The sequence below is a fragment of the Bicyclus anynana genome, chromosome 3, assembly GCF_947172395.1.
Source record: "Bicyclus anynana chromosome 3, ilBicAnyn1.1, whole genome shotgun sequence".
Lineage (NCBI taxonomy): Eukaryota > Metazoa > Arthropoda > Insecta > Lepidoptera > Nymphalidae > Bicyclus > Bicyclus anynana.
This window is the reverse complement of record NC_069085.1, coordinates 10354219-10378450: the sequence shown is the minus strand read 5'-3', so window position 1 is coordinate 10378450 and position 24232 is coordinate 10354219. Positions and strand designations below refer to the sequence as shown.

At 37.5% G+C, this 24232-nt stretch overlaps 1 protein-coding gene across 6 annotated transcripts; it reads right to left on the bottom strand.

The window, feature by feature from the left end:
- Positions 1 to 32: 32 nt before the first annotated feature.
- On the bottom strand, positions 33 to 23486 carry LOC112053352 (sodium leak channel NALCN). Of its 6 annotated transcripts, none has more exons than XM_024092743.2 (35): positions 23235 to 23486; positions 22867 to 23052; positions 22471 to 22745; positions 22271 to 22399; positions 21404 to 21549; positions 20994 to 21102; positions 20309 to 20508; positions 19539 to 19699; positions 19292 to 19459; positions 18823 to 19014; positions 18115 to 18252; positions 17598 to 17804; positions 16550 to 16809; positions 15513 to 15638; positions 14534 to 14722; positions 13661 to 13840; positions 13284 to 13404; positions 12871 to 13002; positions 12360 to 12527; positions 12141 to 12208; positions 11688 to 11828; positions 10215 to 10335; positions 9300 to 9433; positions 8426 to 8591; positions 7663 to 7857; positions 6989 to 7206; positions 6630 to 6853; positions 5651 to 5787; positions 4828 to 4964; positions 4241 to 4400; positions 3395 to 3496; positions 3178 to 3241; positions 2448 to 2538; positions 1840 to 1919; positions 33 to 1056 (listed from the first exon to the last, which is right to left on the bottom strand). In XM_024092743.2, exons 1-35 carry the CDS (start codon positions 23349 to 23351, stop codon positions 920 to 922), a joined length of 5379 nt encoding a protein of 1792 aa, XP_023948511.1. In that variant the 5' UTR covers positions 23352 to 23486; the 3' UTR covers positions 33 to 919. The 6 variants fall into 6 exon arrangements, with proteins under 6 accessions (XP_023948511.1, XP_023948512.1, XP_023948514.1 ...); XM_024092744.2 differs by having other exon boundaries at positions 33 to 1053; XM_024092746.2 differs by having other exon boundaries at positions 22471 to 22694.
- Between the last annotated feature and the right edge of the window lie 746 nt (positions 23487 to 24232).

Sequence of the window (24232 nt, the reverse complement as noted above, 5' to 3'; positions counted from 1 at the left end):
AATTCTAGGTCTTCGAGCTTTTTTTCTTCTAAATAAAATCGCTAATAGCTATAAGACAGATATTAATTGAAACGATCTGATTATTTATTAAAATAAAAAACAGTTATTTTACCAATAACTACATTTATTTTCAAATTAAAACGATGATTTATACATTTAGAGGACGACAACAGGAAATAAAATACAACAACTCTACCAATAATTTATGTAACATTCTTACAAAAAAGATATACAACAACTACGTTACCGCGTCGCACAATGTGACAGAAATATTTAAAAATAACCTTATCAGTATTATGGAACATGCATGTGATTCAAGGGAGAAAACGAAAAAAAAGTCTGTAAAGTCGGTTTACGGACGACAATTTTACGTGATAACATTGATAAAAATATTTCACTTTAATGAATTGAACTACACAAAATTATCATTAATTTGTATAACAAAACATACAAAGGATTTAATTAAAATTTACATTTTACGATAAATTAACTGTAATAAATTAAATACATTAACTAGATGCGTCACAAGCAGAACGCTTAGGCCGATCATGCCTCACTATCGCTTGCACGCTCGGCTCAGGCGGAACGTGACACTTTCGTGCGTACAGCCCACAGATATAAGAGGTAACTAGATTTATAGTGTTAATTCTTTGTATTGAAACCAGCGTACCCAGGGGCGTGGCCTAAATGGCTATTTAATATTTAGTGAAAAATGAAATATGTCACCCTTAACCCTTACTTTAGAGTTGAACATTATTTATTCCTTTTGTCACAGAACAAAACAAGACTGCTAGTACATGCGCGGACACGCTTGCGTTCTTCCGCACATGTACTAGCAGTCTTGTCTTAAAGCAGGATAAGGAACAGCAATTTTTTATATTTAAGATCGAATAATTGCATTATGAACGGCATGTCGCCGCTAGTGCACGGTCTCGACGAGGCGCGCGCCCCACCACGAGTGCACGTCGTGCAGCGCGGCGTGCGGCGCGCTCGTGTTGTGCTGCGCGTGCGTGCGGCTGTTGCTCTTCGCCGCGCCGCCCGCCGCAGCCGCCGCTGCTAAATATATTGTAAAATAAAAAATCTATTTCCATTCCAAATATCAGCCAAATCGCTTCAGTAGCCGCAGCGTAAAAGAGGAACAAACATACTTACACGCTTTCACACATACTTTCGTTTTTATAATATTTGTGTGATTGAATTTTAGTTTAGTAGTAGAATTATCGTGTATTATAACTTTGACTTATTACATCAGAATCTGGGCATGTAGCCATGTGGCACGTCGATTCTCTTTCTACAATCGCAAACGCTTTGAAAATTAGATATTGTATGTTAATATGTAATATTGAATGATCTAACGCGTTTATAATCACTGTTTAATTTAAAGTGTCCCGTAATTAATGGATATAACGCAAATGTTAGATACATCAATAAATTATTTGAAACTAATTTGAATAGTTTTGAAAAAATCCTTAGGGTGACCAAAATTACATTATCGGATTTTCAACGCTACTACAAATACTCGTACCTAATACAAAATGGCGAGTTAGAAAAAAAGAAATATCTCTAAGGAAGTCGAGTTATCTAAATAACACTCTAAATTGCGAATTATTATTAATCAATATTGGTTAGAGCACAAGTGCTCTTTGATGTTGCGTGTGTAACTAAATAAATGAGATACTCGGAAGTAAGCAAGCTTAAACACATTTTCTTACTCAAAATCATGAAAATTATTCAAACCAATCCTTTATCAAAATTATAAACTTTAAAAACTTAAATACTTCGCGCCATAGTCTTCTAATCTAATCTAATAATAATCTAGAATCAGAAAAAGCAGCTTACGTGTCGTTGGTTTTTTATTGAGAGCTGGATGTGGGTCACTCAATGTTGGCTGTAAATATTTCTTGACTGGACTCTCGGGTCTGAAATATTAAGAGCACACATAACAAACGCACTTTTACAGAAATATCATCATCCTCATCATCATTATCAACCCATATTCGGCTCACTGCCGAGCTCGAGTTTCCTCTCAGAATGAGAGGGGTTAGGCCAATAGTCCACCACGCTGGCCCAATTGGCAGATAATTGCAGAAAATTGGCAGAAAAGGATTGGCAGACTTCACACACGCAGAGAATTAAGAAAATTAGTTTATCCTTCACCGTTTGAGACATGTGATATATAATTTCTTAAAATGCACACAACTGAAAAGTTAGAGGTGCATGCCACCGCGGATGCTAGATAGTAGATAAAATGTATTTTGACAGTTTTTCAAGTAAAAAAAGACTTTTTGTTGTTTGTTAGTCTTTCGCTTTACTACCATCATGTCTGATGGAAAGCGATGATGAAGTCAAAGTTGGAACGCAGTTTAGAAAATGTCTGTTTACCTTTACTTAAAATGCACAATAGGGTAGGTGTACCATCAAAATGTGTTCATTTGTTTACTTCTTACCTGGGTATAGTAACAGAAGGAAGTCCAGATCGTTTAAATTGACTTTTACCAGAAGAGCGCTTCGGTTGCGTGTCCAGAGATGATGTCACAACTGGAAAAATTTTGAAAATGCTTAAATATTTTTAAGTCTCATAATTTAGCTGAAATAAAATTTATGTTTACCAAAACTTAACTACTTCTTACAATTTCATATTTCTTTAATATTATCATGCCAAAATATCAATGTCGAATACACAATTAAAAACAACAGACAATTTTAATATTATATTAATAAAGTAAAGATATATTAATGTTATATTCTGTCTCTTATGAAAGTCATTTAAATGGTCCAATACAGGGCCAATAAGGAAGCTCTTTACTGAACCGTTTAAAAGTTGCTAATGATCATGATGATGATGATGATGATGATGATGATGATGATGATGATGATGATGATGATGATGATGATGATGATGATGATGATGATGATGATGATGATGATGATGATGATGATGATGATGATGATGATGATGATGATGATGATGATGATGATGATGATGATGATGATGATGATGATGATGATGATGATGATGATGATGATGATGATGATGATGATGATGATGATGATGATGATGATGATGATGATGATGATGATGATGATGATGATGATGATTATGATGATTATGACGATGACGATGATCATGACTTTAAGATGTGAGGTAAAACATAGATGTTTAAAAGCAATCCTTACTCGACATAATTGGCTGAGACGTAGACTCCGTGATTTCAGTGCGTCCCGTATTAGCGGTAGCTTGCTGGAAACATCAGTTCATATATTAAATACAAAAGTAGGTAAAATTCGTGGTAGATACATGCAAGTGTGTGCAAATAATTAACTATATTGTATTTGTGTTGTTTTTACTTTTCGTTTTAATTTATATACACGGGATTTTTTTTTAATAAATCACCTGTGCCTCAGCTACTTGCTTCTCCTTTTCCTTCTCGCTGTTGAACTCCACCGGTTGCTCGTTTGTTTTCCTTAGACCCGCTATTAAACTCGTTTGTTGTTTCTGTTGAATTAAAAATAATTTTACTGAGTTTTGCCAAACTTCTAGAAATGCACATCAATATTATGGGCTCATTCTTGATAATCCTTTCAAGGCATCCTCCCTTGTGTCCATCTACCAAGCTCGAATAAATCTAAAAATCCCCTCCTTACTTCCTGCCCTCCAATTAACTATGCTTTTAAAACGAAGTGAAATGAAAATGGCATTCACAAGCTGCTTTATTGTGAGGTTCCTACATAATCGGACATAAAATATTTTTGACTGACTACTTGGATTAGACAACTCTTCTATACATAAGGATCCTCATCATCAATAACAGTTAATGGACGTCCATTGTAGGACTTCCAAACATCACGATCCTGCAAATCCCTGCGACTCGCTTGATGTCGTCAAGTCCTTCTAGTGGTGGGGTCTCCAGTCCAGCACCTTGGGATCCCAACGTCCATCGGCTCTTCAAACTATGTGCCCCGCCCATTGCCACTTTAGCTTAGCGACTCGCTGAGCTATGTCAGTGAGTTTGGTTCTTCTGCGGATCTCCTCATTTCTTGTTCGATCACGCAGAGACACTTCGAGCATAGCTGCTATGTGGCTCTGAGCCTTCTTATGAGGCCCATACTTAGCGACCAAATAAAAAAATATTGGGGAAAAGCACGACCAGGGCATACGCCCCCCGGGTGGGGGTAGCCCCGGGGGGCGTATGCCCTGGTCGTGTTTTACCCCAAAATTTTAAGTCAGGGTGGCACTCACACTGCTGTTGGCGCGGATCTTCTTGAGACAGCCCTCGAGCCACGTGCGAATGGTCTGCTTGGCCACCTCCTCCTCTATGAGGAACTCGAACTCCTCGCGCGCCAGCAGCTCCTCCATCTGCAGCGACTTGCGGATGTCGACCGTGCGATACGACAGCATGCTAAAAATAAAAGCAGCAGCTAAGAATAGAAGCGAAAACGGCAATACAACCGTAATATTCCCTTAAAATCAATCAGTACGTAACCTTACCATACCCTTACCTTACCCCTACCCTAAGTATCCTATGTCCGTTTCCTGGTTTTAAGCTACCTCCCCACCAAATTTCAGCCGTATCAATCCAGCCGTTCTTAAGTTGAGCGGCGACTACACAACTTTTTTTTTTAATACTTACATTTTTAAAATTTTTGATATCTTTTAAATGTTATATCCGAATTAAATAATTCAAAAAGTTAAATAAAAATATTTTAAGCCATTTAGAATCTGAAGTAGTTTATTTTGATAAGAAATCATACCAAGAGCCTTTTCTAGCCTTTTTTTCTAATAAAAGAACACTTATTACGTGTAATTTGTAAGACCAATTAATTTACTTGATAACATCGTGGAACGTCACATCTTCGCCGTTGTGTAGTCTTTCCAGTTCGTAGCACATGTACTTGAATAGCAGGCGTTCTTTGTGCGTGTCGCATTCCAGGCGCCCTTTCAACAGACGTAGTATAAATTTTACCTGAAAATAAAGTATAGACAAAAATAAATAAACAAGGTTTTACAAGATTCAAAACTTAAATTACTAAAAGATTTATATTTTTTTTATAGTTATTTAGGTACCATTTTCGGGTAAAGGCCTGCTTCCATCATTTGTACTTTAAAAAGTATAAGCATCTCTTGAAAATTATAACTTTTTATAATACGAGCACATACAATCGTGCCTTATAAGGATGCTTTTCGGCCGAATATTCAAGAACAGCGGCTAATCTAGAGTACAAGCTCTATTAGAGAAGGTATTTAGGTGTTCAAGTGCAATCATAATCACAGGTGCACTGTCTATTTCGTCATTCTCATAGGTTGATAAGTATGTTAATACATGACTCAAGTGACTTCAGGCGCAGTTTTACGTGCTCATAGAGTATATTCTTAACGACTATAATTAACTTAACGACTTAATTGTCACAACATGACAATTCAAAATGCACTTTAACTTTTGGTAGAATAAAATATTTTTGAATTTGAAAAAAAGTATTTCCGATTTCCATTTTTTTTAATTTTTTGTTTTATTGACATGAAGAAAACAAAATATATATATAAATTAAAATTTCGTTGGACCTTCTGACACAGGTGTTTTGCTTAAAAGAATGTCTACTTATAAAATTTTTGTTAAATCAACAAAATTTCATTTAAAAAGTACTACTTTACCTTTCGCACCGGTATCACTCCTTTTTGGTGCACGTCCACAATGTTCCAAGTGTTCTGGAAGTTCCTTATGTCGGCGTACGACAAAAGAGCATCCTCTTCGTTTGAGTAGAACAACGAAAAGTTTTCCATTATGATAGCTGTAATATAATAATAACTATTTCACACAGTACAGGGATAGTGATTTATTAAAGAGTTAGTACAGTTTTATATACGAGTATAATTTAGTTTACATTAAAGTGGTTTTCAGATAGCATGGTTACGGTGACAGTTCGTTTCACTCTTGAAAGTTTGCCGCGATTCACGATAATAGTACGTATTATGAACGTCATATGGCAACTGTCACCTTACCTATGCTATCTGAAAAACACTTTAGTACTCTAGGAAACTCTAGGCAAACCATATAAACGAGTGTTTTTAAAAATAAAACGTGTGTGTATTGCGAATCAAATTTATAGTTGTGTGTAATGTAAGGACACAATGAATTTATTGGTGTTAAATATTTTCCATGTGTGAGTTTACATTATCCTCCTCAAAAGACAACAGACATTTTTGTTGGTGAATTTGGGTGCGATACAAATCCATAGGTGTTTGGTCTGAGCCTGTTAAAGATTGGATGAAGACGGTGCCAACTGCGCGCTTCTCTTCTGTCGAACCCCTGTACCGCGAAATACGAGAATTTAGATGTGGGTTCCGTTCAATAGCTAATGCACATCACGAAATAGCAAAAATAGCTTTATGTAAGGAGTTTAAAAATACAGGGAGGTAGTTTATAATAAGTAGGCACCCCGCTAAGAATGATTTTGCGAGAGGATCAGATCAAGGAGGTTTAAGGGCGGACGAAGTCGCGGGTATGACGTTAAATATCAGGAGCCTCGTGTTTGCATGCGAAAACTCTATTTAGCTTGTGATAGTGTAGCCCGAGAAGTGCTGTATGTCATCGTCAGGGTCGGTTTGGTATACATTGTTCGGAGCGACTCACCCACAAGCAAGTTGAGCACGATGTAAGTGATGATGACGTAGAAGGTGCAGAAGTAGGCCAGCGAGGCGGTGAAGTTGCCGCAGTCGGTCTCCCAGTAGTTGTCGGCGGGCGTGCAGTATGGCGGCGCCACCATGCAGTCGTGCATGATCTTGTTCCAGTCCTCCCCTGTCACTATACGGAACAGCATCGCCACGCTGTGGATTGGTGAGTTGAAGTTCGCACGCCTAAAATAAAGGATCAGTATTCAATGACTAAATATATTAAGCGTATCTTCATCCCGATGTTTCCACGGGAATTCGTGAAGTTTAATTCAAACACACACAATTCAGTTGAAATCAATTAAATCATAATCAATTTACCTGCCAATACCTTCCCCGTATTTAACGTTTCCAAACACTATAGTGCCAGCGAGTGCGTAGAAGAAGACCAGCAAGAACATGCCGAATATGATGAAGAAGCTCTTGCAGACGCTCACACCCACTGTCAGCATCAGCATCTTCAGGGTGGTGTGCTTGCCCGTAATGGTGAAGAACCGCAGGATCACCACCATAAATCCCACAAAGTACGAAAGATCGTTCTGAAATCACACATGGTTGTATCAGCTCTATGTTTGAAATGAAATGACATTTATTGCTAAAATAAGTCTCTTTACAATGGTGTTGAGGACCCTGAGTAAAACTGTTATTTAAACAATTTTTAGTAATATCGTTGATATATATTAAGAACAAGGTAGGTCCAAGCACACTACCCTGGGAGACACCGTAATTTTCAGATTCCTCTTGGCTCACTGCATTACCAATTTTTACTCGTTGCTTCCAATTTTTCAAATAACTTTCGAAAAGCTTAAATGGAGTGCTTATATTATATTACAAATAAGTACCTGTAACATGTAGCATGAAGTGAATGCATATCCAGATAAAGCCAGCGAAGCTGTCAGTTATCAGCTGTCACGAACGCTAACGTCAGCAGACTGTATCTTCTCTAGCCAACAACTAGTCTAACTAGCTTATATACTCCTAATATAACTAAGAACCTGCAGAGTGAAGTGCATGAATATCCAGATGCAGCCGGCGACGGTGACGAGCAGATCGTACCGGTTGCGGCGGCTCTGCCAGTAGCCGCGCGGCGTGAACGCGACCGTCTTCAGCAGCACCTCCACCACGAACACCAGCGTCAGCAGCGCCGACGTCAGCGCCAGCTTCGACGTATTCGGGGAGTGGCGAGACCACTGCTCACGGAACAAACGAATTACTCTTATATATATATACTAGGAATACTTTACAACTTTAAGGTAATTACAGTTACAGGGACTTGTGGACGATAAGTCCGACACCACCCTGGCACTGCTGGTCGTAGACTATTTTGCCGGATTCAAGAATTATCGAGCCCTCTCCCTCTCTTCGGACGTGCTCATAACTTTAAGTTACTAACTTGGAACAAACAATTCTTGTATGTCTACGAAAATCTGCGATTAAAAGAAACAGATCTTTAACTAAATATAAGTGTAAATTATTCGTCTATCTATACTTTAAAGAGAGACGTCCATAGATCCTCATTGTACATAACGGACGCATCGCATCAAACGAATTTCAGTATAAAGTCATACAAGTGCGTCCACTGACTCGCATCGTACGGATCACATCAAATGGATTTAATCTATGGTAAAATTAAAAATCCGTTTGATGCGAAGCGTCCGATACGTACGAAGCGCATTTGTGGACGGCTACCATAATAAAGCACTTAGATGTCTAATTTAATAAGGTGATATTTGAATCACGCTAAGATAGTGATCATACCGTAACAGCCAGTAGCCCACTGTTAATAAGCACGACGATAGCGATCACTCGTTTGAAGGATAAGTTCTGGGTGACGTCATAAGCGAATGCACGCACTTTTCTGCCATCGGGGCGAGGAGGGAGGTGTAGCGGCTGAGCGATTTTCAACCTTTTCTTTAAGTCACACCTAAAAATGGCACCATTTATTAGGTAACTACAAGGAATTAGTACACTGTTTATACTAAGGGTATTTAAACTAGAATATTTTATAGATGCCCACTTAGAGAAGTCTTTGAGAGATAAAGGCTTTGAATGTAATGGTAAGGTGTATATTGACAATCGTTTGACAAACTAAAGTTTTTGCTTTTTAGTAATAAAACGAACCTTCTATTTATTAAAGACAAACACTTCGTCTGTCATCTTACCATTACATTAAAAGCTAAATAGAGTTCCCGGAGTAGATAAACTATTCTTATTAGGTACAGAATTTAAAGCCCCATTCGCTCTCATTCATAGTTAAGGGGCAGGATTCTAAACCACTAGTCCCCTTCTCCAGTGGTAGGCTGTGTCAGGAGTGGGTGAATCTTTAATCGGGTGGGGGACCTATGTTCTTTCCTATGCGGAGTGGAGGAGCCTTCGAAATGAATTGAGCTTGTAACTTACTATTATTATAGTACTAGACAATTTTAATTCGTTCAGAGTGCGAGCGGCGTTGACATTTTTTAAATGGTCGTTTTGTTCGTCGCGGACAAACCGAAGAAGAAGGAAGATACACACCAAAAATACAAATACAAAAACGAATTAAACACTAAAATGAATAATTTAAACTAACAATTATTGGCATGGCAGCCTTCTCTAAAAATATCAACATTTTGGTAAAAGCTTTTATACATACCATCTCCTCTGATCAACAGTTAGCAATGCAGTTCCTTTATTTTCCGAATAGTTGGCAATGACCACGCCAACGAACAGCGTGAGTCCAATCATACAACCCAGGAAGATGTATACGTGTATGTATATAGCGTGCACCTGGAAATAATAGTTCATACATCATCATTATCAACCCATATTCGGCTCACTGTTGGGCACGAGTCTTATCTCAGAATGAGAGGGGTTAGGCTAATCAAGTCCATCACGCTGGCCCAATGTGGATTGGCAGATTGTACACACATAGAAAATTAAGAGAATTCTTAGGTATGCATATTTTCTCACGATGTCTTTCCTTCACCATTTGAGAAACGTGATATTTGATTTCTCAAAATGCATATAAACTAAAAAGTTGTAGATGGACCGGATTCAAACCTACACCCTCCGAATCAGACGGCCTGCGTGGCACAGTGGTATGCGCGGTGGATTTACATGACGGAGGTCCTGGGTTCGATTCCCGGCTGGACCGATTGAGGTTTTCTTAATTAGTCCAGGTCTGGCTGGTCGGAGGTTTTGGCCGGGGCTAGTTATCACCCTACCGACAAAGACTTATCGCCAAGCGATTTAGCGTTCCGGTATGATGTCGTGTAGAAACCGAAAGGGGTGGATTCATCCTCCTCCTAATAAGTTAGTCCGCTTCCATCTTAGATTGCATCATCACTTACCATCAGGTGAGATTGTAGTCAGGGGCTAATTTACAAAGAATTAAAAAAAAAATTTTTAAATGCTTGCTTTTTAATAAACACCCTTTTTCGTAATAAAATTATCATCAAGATTGAAGATATTTGTTATATACGTTTATGATATGATATGATAATTAATTAATTTATTAGTGTTTGGTATATGTATTCGTAGGATTTTACACACTAAATAAAATACTTACGGGGCCCAAAGCTTTGATCAATACATCGCGAACGTCCAGCCATCCCTTGAACGATAGAACTTCGAACAGAGTCAGAAGTGCGTCGCCAATGTTATCGAAGTTGAAACGTTTTGGATTCGCCCTGAAAGCATAAACAAGTAAACACAATAAATCCATGCAAAAATACCTCAATGACATTTTTATATTGTAGATGAAAATGAACGATCCGCAATGGATCGACTCATAAGGATATGGGGAAACAAGAATATCACAAAGGCCACTAAAATACGATTAGTCCGGGCATTGGTGTTTCCCATATTTCTTTATGATGCTGAGACGTGGACTCTTAGAGAAATCGAGAAACATAAGATAGACGCTCTAGAAATGTGGTGCAGTAGAAGAATGCTTGGCATATCCTGGACACAGTTCCGATCCAACACTTCAATCCTCCAAGAACTGAGCATCAAACAGCGTCTTTCTTCCATAGTCCAATGCCGCATACTGATTTTCTTGACTGACTTTCTGGTCATATTACACGAAAAGATGACACGTCCAGAGAGACTTGTGGTGAAAGGAAAGGTGGAGGGCACAAGAGCACGTGGCAGGTCACCAATGCGCTGGACTGATCAAATGAAAACCGCTCTCCATGGATCGCTCCACGAATGTTCTTGGAGAGCCATACTACGGGAGGAATGGCGATGGATAGTGAGGCTTGCCACCACACCCAAATGACGACCACGACCACTCTGTCAAGAGTGTAACGACAAAGATGATGAAAATGTCCTCTACATTTTTTTGTCAAATAAAATTTAGTGTAAAACTCATAGTTAAGGAGAAAAACGCAAAACTTTTTGAGTTTCTGAGTCAGGGAGGGGGCGGTCGATGTACTCAAGTTAAGCTTGTTGCGTTGCTCCCTACCGATGGTTAAAAAATCTCGAGTCATGTAATTATTTTAGTCATATTTCCTAGATTCCTGTACTAGAAGCTATATTTGGTAATTACATGATTTAGCGAATATCCCTCAGAGAAGTTCGGCATCACCATGTGCATTGGGCAACTTATTGATATCAGCCATTATGATGACAGCCGGAATTGGAGGCCGAGGTCATATCCACTGGATATGACCTCGGCCTCCAATTCCGGAGGGTGTGGATTCGAATCTGGTCCGGGGCATGCACCTCCAACTTTTCAGTTGTGTGCATTTTAAGAAATTAAATATTACGTGTCTCAAACGGTGAAGGTAAACATCGTGAGGAAACCTGAAAAGAATTCTTAATTCTCTGCGTGTGTGAAGTCTGCCAATCCGCATTGGGCCAGCGTGGTGGACTATTGGCCCAATCCGTCTCATTCTGAGAGGAGACTCGAGCTCAGCAGTGAGACCAATATGGGTTGATAACGAACGATTATGATGAAGATAAACAATGGTCTCGTTCTCTGTGACATCTGTACAGGCAGGTAAACTCGTAGGTATAAGTATGAGGAGGGCAGTATTACCAGACTCTAGGCACCAGCATGGAGGGGAAGGTCTCGTTGGGTCCGGGCCGCAGCTTCATCTTGGTGACGAACACGCGCCGCATGAAGACGCCTACGCAGTCCTCGCGCCGCGTTATAGTGGGGTCGTTGCAGCGAGCGAGCCTGTACCCGAATACCGTTATTAATGATAAAATAGTTTAGTTGATTGCTTCGTCACCTTTTCTATATTGTTCTAACGAAACAAAAGTAATAGTGAATAAACCTCTATGTCAATATTGAATAATGATACTGAATGCATTTTACCGTTACGTAATCAATATCCCTAGGACGAAAGATAACCTCCGTGTATAATGTATATTAAAAAATACATAAAACAATGTTATGGGATTCTCTTTTTTGTTCAGTAGTTAATAACAATAAATTACAATCAATGTTAAACAATTTAAATACCGAAATAGTTATATAATAGCTTACCTTCCACCGTATAACTGAACGCCGTAGCTTGCGAACACAAACATCAGCAAAATCAAAAGAGTTGATACCTGAAACCGAAGTTGGTTATATTTTACTGTCATAAGGTTTTACTGTTACACAATGATAGCAAGTTATAAAGGCAAGTTGTATACGTTTACGTTCTAATAATACATGGGCTACGCAGCTGTATCTACTAGAGCGGCTAAGTGTTCAACGCACCAGCAGTATCTCCTTGAAGCCGCGGCAGAGCTCGTACACGACCTTGCGCATGTGCGGCACGAGAGTGAAGATGCGCAGCGGGCGCACGCAGCGCAGGATCATCAGCATCTGCGCCGCTGATCCGGGCGGCACGCGCACCGGCATCCAGCAAAGGAACGTTAGCGACACCTGCACAGATCGTCACAAGCACCGTTTACGATACCTACTAGCGACTGTGAGTATCGTTTCTTAGGTCCAATTCTTCCAAATAGTTACGTAGGCATGACATGATCTCGCTGTCAGTAAACGAGCCATATCGGTAGCGACAACCGCCTTAGTTCTCTGGAGCTTGCGCCCTCAATAACACAATCGGTGACCCCATTAAAGAAGCATATAGATAATAAACAATCAGAAAAGTAAAGGCGAAAAATTTAGCGTTTTCGGTAGTCGCGAGTTTACATTTTGGGATAATATAAATAGCTAATTAATATTACAACAATATTGTAATACTGTTCAAAAAATTATTACTTACGATATAAATGAAAACATCCAACACAGCGGCTGCGTCTTTGAGGTACGCTTTTGGCGTGAAGAATAATCCATCGGCCAATATCTTCAGGGCTAACTCCAGACTCATGAATACAACAAATCCATATTCCGCAATCTAAAAATAAAGTATAAACCTATTATAGATATCTAAAATGTGTTGATTTAATTGATGTGTTTTGAGTTTTTTATTTCTATAACGTGCAATTGCATGTTATCTCCTGAGGATGCTCCGCTTTCGGGGTGAAACGTAGAGTATTTTGTCGCATGGGTTCGTCAGCTTTTCGCGGATGATAGCAAAATAAATAAATTATTAAATATTTAAAAGCTTTAATTTATTTGTGATTTACAAATTCAAAAACGGAAACCTTAAATTGATATAATTTTTTTAGGACATACCTGTAGTACAAAATTTTCCATAACTCGATATGTGGGTGTTTCAAACATCATCGATAGACAAGACAGCGTCGTTACCATGATCATTACCCAGTCTAAGTAAGTGACAAGCCCAAGGAAGTTGCTGCAAAGATTGACAGCAAAACGTTAATTGTTATTTTTCAAATTATAAATAAATTTTAAATTATTAAAAAATAGAATTAACGGGATTTGAACTAGCATCTATTTTGGTTATTTTAGAGTTATTGTGATCGATAGACGATAAAATTCATTCACCGTCAACGTTAGACCCATATACTGAAGTTACAGACAGATACTTCAATATTATTACATGACGTATTGCTGATAATGATAATTGTCTCATAATTTAAAAAACTTACTGGAAACTTTTGTAGTGCACTTTTCTCTCATTTCCCGTTACAGGGTCCCTCAAGCGCGCGTCATATCTGGCGTCCACTATCGCGCGGCATATTTTGCGGAAGCGCGACTCCCTCGGAACTATGAGAAGTGGAGTGTCGAATAGCGGATGGTTTTCACGCAAGTCTTCTTCCCGTTGATTCCTAAATACAATAGATCAACAAATATTTTTGAGTAAATTTCTGCAAAGTTCATCAATCATATTTAAGTCTCTTTGGACTTTTCTAATTGCGTCAACAAACCAAAAAAAAGGTATTTCGGAAAACTGCAGCGAAAACGTGTGCGGCGATGGCACGACTTGAGACGCAGCACCCACGACTTGCGACGCAGCACCGTTGTCGCCGTATTACTTTTTGTATATATGTTTTGCAAATAAACAAATTGATTACCGTTTCAATTCGACCTGTTTTCTCTTGGCTTGCAGCAGCCGTATGTCGAAGTAGGGCGAATGCGCGCGCGACAACGGCACGATGCGCGACGCGGCGCTGGTGTCACCGTTGTCGAGAAGGTGTTCATCGATACTTTTTTACTGTATGACTTTTGGTACATATGTATTGCACATTAAAATAATTGTTAGCGTCTCATCTCGGCCTGTTGTCTTTTAGCCTGCAGCAGCCGAATGTCGAGGTAGGGAGAAAAAATTATTACCGTTTCATCTCGACCTGTTTTCTCTTGGCTTGCAGCAGCCGCATGTCGAAGTAGGGCGAACGCGCGCTTGACGTCGGCACAATGCGCGACACGGCGCTGATGTCACCGTTTTCGAGAAGGTGTTCAAAGATACTTTCTTACTGTGTGACTTTTTGTATACATGTATTGCAAATTAAAAAATTGATTACCGTCTCATCTCGGCCTGTTGTCTCTTAGCCTGCAGCAGCCGAATGTCGAGGTAGGGAGGACGCGCGCGCGACGAGGGCACGACGCGCGACGCGGCGCCGATGTCGCCGTTCTCGAGCAGGTGTTCGTAAGTTTGCTTCAGCTTGATCGACCCACTGCGAACCGATCGACGAATGGATCTCGAACCGAATCTACATATAGAAAAATGAAGGAATTTCTTCTTTTTACGTCTACATTTTGGACATCAAATAAAACGTAATTAAAACTCAAATACAAATTTTAATATTAACTTAACACAATGTTTTAATCACTGTACAACGATGACATTGAGTAGATGTACATAGTCATGTTTACAAACACTTGAATAATTATTAGAGTTGCAGTATAACTAACAGCATATTCATTACATAAATAATTGTGAGTTCGATAAATATCGGCAAGGTAAATTATGTATTGAAAACCACCGACTTACAAGAAATATTATTTAACTGACAGCAAATGACTTTTGACGTTTGACGGCCTCCGTGAGTCCGTGGTCCGAGGTCCTGCGTTCAAACCCCGGCTGGGCCGCTTGAGGTTTTCTTAATTGGTCCAGGTCTGGCTGGTGGGTGGTTTCGGCCGTGGCTAGTTACCACCCTACCGGCAAAGACGTACCGTCAAGCGATTTAGCGTTCCGGTACGATGCCGTGTAGAAACCGAAATCATTTTGTGTGTGGATTTTCATCCTCCCCCCAACAAGTTAGCCCGCTTCCATCCTGGATTGCATCATCACTTACCATTAGGTGAGATTATAGTGAAGAGCTAACTTGTAGAGAATAAAAAAAAAATTGGTTTTCCATTAGACTGATATAAAATATTTTTATATAGTATTTACATAACTTCATGGGCATGCTTGTGCGATAAATAAAATAGACTCTAGGACAGTAGAGACTAGACTATATAGTACGAGTATAAGTAAATCGAAACTGAAATTTCTCTTACTTTTTCTGATCGACTCGCAACTGTTTCGCGCTGGACACAGTTCCTTGAGACTTTAAACCGGATTTGCCGCCCGTTGCCAACATGGCTGAATCTCCGAGGACTAGCCGACGATGGTTGTTCGAATCACTGGAACACAATTTAATAACTTTAATAAATTGAATAATCATTAAATATTGACGTCACCATAAACTAGAAAAAAAATTATGTGTGTTTTAAATTAAATTATATATAGAAATAAAACAAAAAAAATATTATTGAAAAAAAAAGTCTAAAATAAGAAACAAATACCTTTTAAAACAAATTTGTGAGGATTGAATACCTGAAATAATAATAAAGTAATATAAATAAAAAATAAACAAAAATACGTGATTAATATACGATCTTTCCAAGTAACACAAAAGCTGAAAATTATAAAAGGTAACTGCTCCTGTAGTCAACCGTGTGCGAGTCCATATAAAATGTATGAAAACTACAGGAAATATGCCAGTAGCCGCGTTTTGTGGTTGTGGCCGGTGGCCCGTGTGTGGGAGCCCTAAGAGAGGACGAAATCGCGGGCGTCAATTCAATTCAATTCATTTATTTGCTGAAAACACATACAATCTAACGTATTCAGCCATTTCTGGCATACAACAATCTGTGCAGGTACGAGTACTTATGTCAAATAGTAATAATATTAATAATATAAAAATAATCTTTACAATGTCATAGGATACACATAATTAATAAATATAAACAAAAAAAATTTAATACTAAAAATGTCACTATACATAGTTTTTTATTTGCTTTTATAATTATAAAAAATCTCTAGTTGAATAAAATCCATAATTAATGAGCCACTTACTAAGTGCAGGTTTAAATCTTTTATAGGGCAATAATTTCATGTTTTCGGGCAACAAATTAAATATTTTAATACCCATACAATGGCAACTTCTTAAGTATGTTGTAGTTCTGGGAAATCTCCACTAGTACTACTAGACACAGTCCACTAGTACGTAATCACTAAATACACGTTCAGGTTAGCAAGAAAAGAAATTCACTTGATAATAGAAGCGACGACGTGTCTGCGCAGCTGGGAGCTGGGCCGCTGCGACGGCGGCGCCACTGTCAGCGTCTTGACGAGGCAGCGCTTGCGGTACGGGAAGGCGATCTTGTCCACGCCGATGTACTCGAAGGCGCGCCGCGAGAGGTCGCCCGCCGGCGCGCGCGCGCCCGCCCCCGCACCCGCCACGCCCGCCGCGCTCACCTCCTCGTCGCCGTCCACCTCGCACACGAACTGCCGCATGAACGACTCGCGCACCTGAGGGAATAGGCTAGTTGACACTTTTTTTTAAATGGTCTTAAATAGTCCACTATCGTTCTACTAGACAGAAGATTCTTTTTTCATATTTTTTTGAGACGTGATTACATGAAAATTTTAGTTTTTAAATATGTTTTTGACAATACGAGCCAAAACGCCTTTCGGCCATGACAGTCTATATTTCAACTGTTTCATGACGTCGCTATAATAAATCCCATACAAATGGAGCATTCATCAAAAATATTACTTCGACGTTTAGAACATCAAGTATGTTAGTGACGTCACAAAATGGACGATAGCGTTATTGAAGTTTGGAAAATTTGAAAAAATACGTGATATTTAAATTAAGTTTTATAAGGAATCCTTAACTTTTATTAATTGATATCGATATATTTCGTAGCCTTATTCCATGTACCTACTACACGAAATTAATGTTGTTTATATTAAATTTGATATAAGTCAACTACCCTATTCTGAGGTAAGACGTATCTACGTAACCAAACAGCGCTCTAACTTCTGAGGTTCAGGTATTTTTACTAGCTTAAGTGAAAGTGTGAAATGAGGGTATCCAATAGCAACCAAATCCATTTAGTAGTTTTTGCGTGTCGCAAAACAAATATGCATATAAATTATAACAATCACAAATCCAACGGGAAGCATGGTTTTTTTTTCGGCATACTGATCGCTACCCCTCTCTAAATCCCTATTCTTTACGAAACAAGCCAGACTACTATTTCCAACACTACAGTATTTTAATTAATAAAACATTTTAATTTAAAAAAATATACCTTTGGTAAATTAAAATCACCCGGAACTTTATGGAGCTTGGTCATCTGTGGGCTATCAGGAAACTTTTCGAATATTCTCAGTCGGAATGGCAAGCTCTCCTTTATTTCAGCGCTCTGTTGTCTGTATCTCAGCTGCTTAAGCTTTTTTATGTCTTCATCCAGTTCTAAATTATCCAAGATAACGGCGACGAATAGCGACAACACAATCTATAAAATAAGATGAAGAATGCATGTTTATCTAATTGTAAAATTTTAGGGACAAGATATTTGTGTTCATCATCTCAGACTTATGTGCTTTAGTAACATTAACTTTTTGAATACATATAACCGAGTCCTTATACGTGCGGTATAGAGGAGTGCGGATATGGCGACAGAGGGGGCGGGCGGTAGGGGCATTCTTCATTAATATTTAATTCAATAAATATAAAATTTCTATTAGATAAAATTGTACAGTTAAAGCTGCGAAGTTAAAACTGAGCTGAAGGTCTGTAGCTGCAATAAAAGGTGAAATCATTACCAGAGTAACAAACAGGTGATAAAGTATGAAGTATATGGCGACTAGAGGCGTCAAGGTTTGGCTTGTCCGCACCATTGTTTCGTCCATCACCTCCACCCATGCTTCTTGTGTCAATATTTGGAACATAGACATGAAAGCCTGAAAATTTAAGTCAGATTAAGTTTATCTCATGAGTTATTTTTTACAAGAATTGCAATTAGCAGTAACACTGAATTGTTACAGCTTATGTGGTTTCCGGACCACGGGATTCTGGGTTTCTTTCTACCTAGATATTTTCAGTGCAATTTCTCGGCTCATAATCAGAATTGACAGCATATACTCAGACAACACAAAATACAGGACTTGGGAAGTTGGTGATATTACAACCCCGTGCTTTCAGCTTTCCTGGCTCTAAAATATGGATTTTAGATTTAAATCCATATTCTCTCTCCTATAAGGAGGGAAGTCTGGTCTTGTACTAGTAGATAATAGGTTTTATAATGATGATGATAATAAAATATTAGCTGACGCCGCGCGGTTTCACCCGCGTGGTTTCCGTTCCCGTAGGAATACGGCAATAATAATTATAGCCTATAGCCTATCGCGATAAATGAGCTATCTAAGACTGAAAGAATTTTTCAAATCGGTCAGTAGTTCTTGAGATTAGCGCTTCAACTAAACTTCAGCTTTATAATACATACAATAAAATATTAAAATATAAAATATTACCTCAGGAAATGTTTCAAACTTCGTAAATTCGCATAGGAAACAGAACATTTGCATGGAAATAGACGAACTTATTATAAGCAAGCACATTGTGAATATAATGAGGCTCCCCAATTTCTTCCCTGGGCCAAAGATTTTGTAGACGAATCCTTCGAGCAAGGGTGATGCTTTTATTAGTCGAACTACACGCAAAACCTGAACAATAAAATATTACCATATGATAACAGCCTTTTTTAATAAAGTAGATACTACTTATTATTTTTTATTTGTAATGTTTAATATTTTATTATGTATATTAAATTTTTTTAACCATGCAAATTCTACTTTTTAACTGAAATCAAACTGTTTAAACTGAAATGTAAATTCACATTGTATAGTGACATATTTCTATGTTGCAAGATTGTTAGAATAGTGATTAGTATATTAAATTGTTAATTATAACATATAAAAAATTAGCAATCCTATCTTTTACCTGAAAATAAGTAAAGCCGGACATGTATAGTTGCGGAATAATATGTATCGTAGTGCCAATAGCCAGTAGTAATTCAAATTTGTGAACTGAATGCTTAAAATATCCCTTCCACCCGAGGCACCATATTTTTATTAAAGCTTCCAAGTCAAAAAAGATAGTAAATGCAATCTGAAAAAATGCTCCTCGTGTAAAACACATCTGAATATTTATGGAAATTAATTTTTCGCCGATATTATATATTCATTACCTCAATATAGTAGTATTTTTCGTAGAAGAACTCTCTTGGATTATCGTCATGCTTGAAATTCATTGTGGCAGTTATGATTCCATTTGCCAAAACAACGCCCATGACAAGAAGTCGAAAGTATGCTGAGCGCAACGTTTTATGGAAAGCATTGGGTGCACTTCCTACATGAAAAAACATTTTTTTTTAAATTAGGCATTTTCTTATTTATAAGCGGCAAAAGTTTCTGTTTGTTTTTTAATTCTTTACAAGTAGGCCCTTGACTAAAATCTAAAAGTGTGCTAACTTGTTAGGAGGAGGATGAAAATCCACACATCTTTTGGTTTCTACACGGCATCGTACCGAAACGGTAAATCGCTTGGCGGTACGTCTTTGACGGTAGGGTGGTTACTAGCAACGGCCGAAGCCTTCCACCAGCCAGACCTAGACCAATTAAGAAAAGCTCAATCGGGCCACCGGATCGGACCCAGGACCTCCATCTTGTAAATCCAACGCGCATACCACTGCGCCACGGAGGCCGTCAAAATACCTTATTGGTTGCTTGCGTATTTGTACTAGCCAATGGAGTGAAGTTATAGTAAAGTAAGTAATCATCAGTATGGCTGAACACTTTTAACTACAATGAAAGCTGTGCCTGGCTTTTATTGACAATGATATTTTATTTTTAGTTTTTGTAGTTTTCGTCAATCAATTTGACGAATTGATTGAATTTGATCAATTAATCATTTCTTTTTTTAGATAGTAGTTTTAGTAGGCAGTGTAGCGATACTAACCAGAATGTTTGTTCTCATCAATTGTAACCAATTTCCATCCATTGTCATCACCAGTGAAGAACTGTGTAGTGCTGCCTTTTGTTATAGGATTCCTAACACCCCACATTTGTTGGAATTGCACTCTTATTTCATTGAATGTTTCAGTGATAACAGCTATGAAAACATTTTTCACTAGCCATGCCAGAAAGAAAATCATTGTACTGAAAATAATAATTATTATTTTTATAGGCTACTCAATGGGACTACAAGAGCATCAGAGGTTGACTTTGGCAATCATAGAAACTCTGTTATACATTGTTTGTAGATGTAGTTTGTCCATTCCCCCTATAGCCTTGGGGCTACCCCTTTACTTTCTAAAGAAGTTAATTTTCAGTGTGGTAGAGCCAGACAGAAGATTACCTTAGCTTGAAGGTACATTTGGATAGGGTAGGGTTTATTTATTAGATTTAAATAGTGAATATAAATTTTATGTAAAACTAGCGGACGCCTGCGACTTCGTCCGCGTGGAATTCAGTTTTTCACAAATCCCGCGGGAACCGTGGGTTTTTCCGGGATGTAAAAGTAGTCTACGTGTTAATCCAGAGTTAAGTCTATTTCTAAAGCAAATTCCAGTCAAATCGCTTACACACACTTACGTTTTCACTTACACACGCCTTTATATTATTAATGTGATTTTTTTTATTACCTAAAATAAAGCGCAGATCTCCAAGCAGGCAATGAATCAATAGCTCTGTACATTATAAAAACCCAGCCTTCCTGAGAAGAAGCTTGGTAAACAGTGAATAAACTTGTAGCTGAAAACAAGGAATTACCAATTAGGTACATTTATCAATTTTATTTACTAAATTCATGGAAATATTTTGTTTGTCATCACCTGCACACATTTTAGAATAATAATTAAAATGTTAAATTGTAAATTAAAATTTTTATGTAAATGTTATACCAAGTTTAGCTTATTGTATTAAGTAAGTAATTGTTACTAAGTTTTTGCTGGTTGTTCTCAGTAGCAATATGTCTTCTGTACTAATACTTGAATCACAAAGGACAGAAACAAAAATTTATATTAATGATATATTATAAAATAATGTAACCTACCAAATTCCTCAAATCCATTGAACCCCATTATGTACTTGGACAAATTGAGCTTCATACACTTCATTCCTGGTGGGCATTGGTAACCTGAATTAGGTTCCGGTGAACAGAATGTATCAGGTATGGCTAATGAGTTGATAGTGATTTCACTGGAATATGAAAATTTGTTTGTTTTAAATATATTTTTATTATGATTAAGTTGTGTTACATTTTTTTTTTCTTTACAAGTTAGCTCTTGACTACAATCTCACCTGATGGTATGTGATGAAGCAATCATGACATACCAGAATGCTAAATCGCTTGGAGTTACATCTTTGCCTGTAGGGTGGTAACTAGCCACTGCCAAAGCCTCCCACCAGACTGACCTGGACCAATTAAGAAAACCTCAATTGGCCCAGCCAGGGATTGAACCCAGGACCTCCGTTTTGTAAATTCACCACCAATACCACTGCACCACGCCGTCAAAATTTTAAAGTGTTATAATTTGTAGATTTATGTGTGTATTTAAGTTTGTGTAACAGAATGTATCAGCCAATGTAATAGTACAATATGATAATTGGCTTTTTATTGATTTTTTTAATACTATAATGTTCATCATCATCATTATCAGCCAATGGATTGGAGCCCACTGCTGAAAATAGGCCTCTTGCATGGACTTCCAAACAAAACGGTCTCAAGCCGTCAGCATCCAGCAACTTCCTGCAACCTGCTTGAAGTCTTTGGCCCACCTAGTGGGGGGTTAACCCCATTATTTTATGTTGATAATTGTTATTTATGTACTTCTACTTACTTCTAAATATATTTAGAAGTATTTATGAAATAATTTTTAATTGTAAGATTTGTAAAATAAGATATTAAGTATTTACTAACTTTGGATTGGTGTTATTTCTAACACAATGATGTGTTAGCTCTCCAAAAAATTGAACGCCCAGCAAGCTGTACAATGACATGAAGAAGAGAAAAAATAATGTCACATTGTAGATTTGTTGGCTTGATCTCCTGCAAGGTGAGTCATTTATTAATATTATCTCATTACATCAAATTAAGTAAAAGTATGCAATTGTACTTACTTGAATATTTGATTTATTCTAGATTTTGGCATGGAGAATTTCAAAAAGACTCTCAAAAATCGTATCATAATAAGGGGCCTTGGTGCTCTTAATATACTTAAGTAACTGTATCTTGGCACAATTCCAGTCAGCTCAAACATTTGGAGTAAAACTGATACCCAAAGAAAAAATACCATGGAAGCATCAAATTGGCACCAGTGATCTTTCAAGTATGCAACATCTCCCTGACAAGCAATTACAATTTTATAATTAAGCACTTTTGTATATTTTGTGTACTGAAAACAATGATTATTTACTTCTACAACTATTGAAATTTTAATTTGTATGTATAATATTGTTAAGTACAAGCAATGACATTATTATTATTTTGCAATTCAAATATAATTTTAAATATACCTTGAGTATTCCTCGTATGTGCATTTTAGCTATCATTTCTGCTGTGAACAACAGGGTGACACAACAGTCCACAGCGAATGTGATGGTCTGGAGGTATGAATATTTCTCAAATGATTTTGGTGTATTTAAGGAAACTGACATCAAACTAAGAAGAGCACAAAAACGTAAAATTCTTCTGACCCACAGCTGAAATCAAAGCACATCATCCACCTTTTATCAACAATAATATACATATAACTTATGGAATTAATACTTATTCAATTTATTTAAAAGTTTCAGGTAGGTATAAAACAGATACCTACTTATAAATGATTATTACTTATAACTCAAATTACACGTATAAAAATAAAACCATTTATTGTACGTACCTTATTTACCCATTCTATATCGGCACTTTCATTTAGAGATTCTTCTGGGCCATAATCTGCTAAAACAGGCTCGCCTTTAAGGCTTTGCTTTCGTCCTAGCATTGTGATGTTTTTCATAGATTATGTGTATTTTAATATTTATGGTAATTTATTGTTTCCTTATAACTACACATTTTAATCAATATTTATATCACATTATTTCAGCTCAACACTCAACAGCTTTTTTGTTCAAGTTACCTATCAAAATATTGATTTTATTTTTAAGTTAAATGTCAATGTGACATTAATGCAGTGGTGCCAACTGCCAAATAATATAATTAAATAAATAGTCCAGTCTTAGACCATTAATAACTGGACGCGGTTCGCTCCCAAATTCACCAACAAAAAAGTCTGTCATTTTTTGAGGGGGACGAGGTAAACTCACACATCGAAAACATTTAACACCATTAAGTATATTCTGTGTCCATACACTACACACAACTATAAATTTGACTCGCAATACACACACGCGTAATTTTTACACACACTAACAAACACGTTGTGCACAGTAAAAATATATACAAGCAGTATACTCGGCCGTATTTTTGAAATAAATACTTACAGCGCGCGGTACGTAAACATGTGATAGGGATGCCTGCCTCCAGCATTTTAATTACATTTGCCAACTTTGTATTTCCATTTAGTTTTGTGATTGTAAATATACTTTTTTTATGTAAACAAATAAAATATTTTGTAAATTGTAGTAAAATAGGAAGTGATCAATAAAATGCGTGTTGTTTTTTGATTGGTAGATTTAAATAAGGCTGATACTAATCAATGACCTTGAATGATAGGTCGTATTCATATGTTTATTTTGGTGATGCCATCTAGGTATTACCTCCACACTACATGACCAAATATTAAAAAACCGGTCAAGTGCGTGTCGGGCCACGCGCAGTGTAGGGTTCCGTAGATTATGTTAGCCCTTTAATCCCTTATGTTTTTCTCAATTTCAAAGC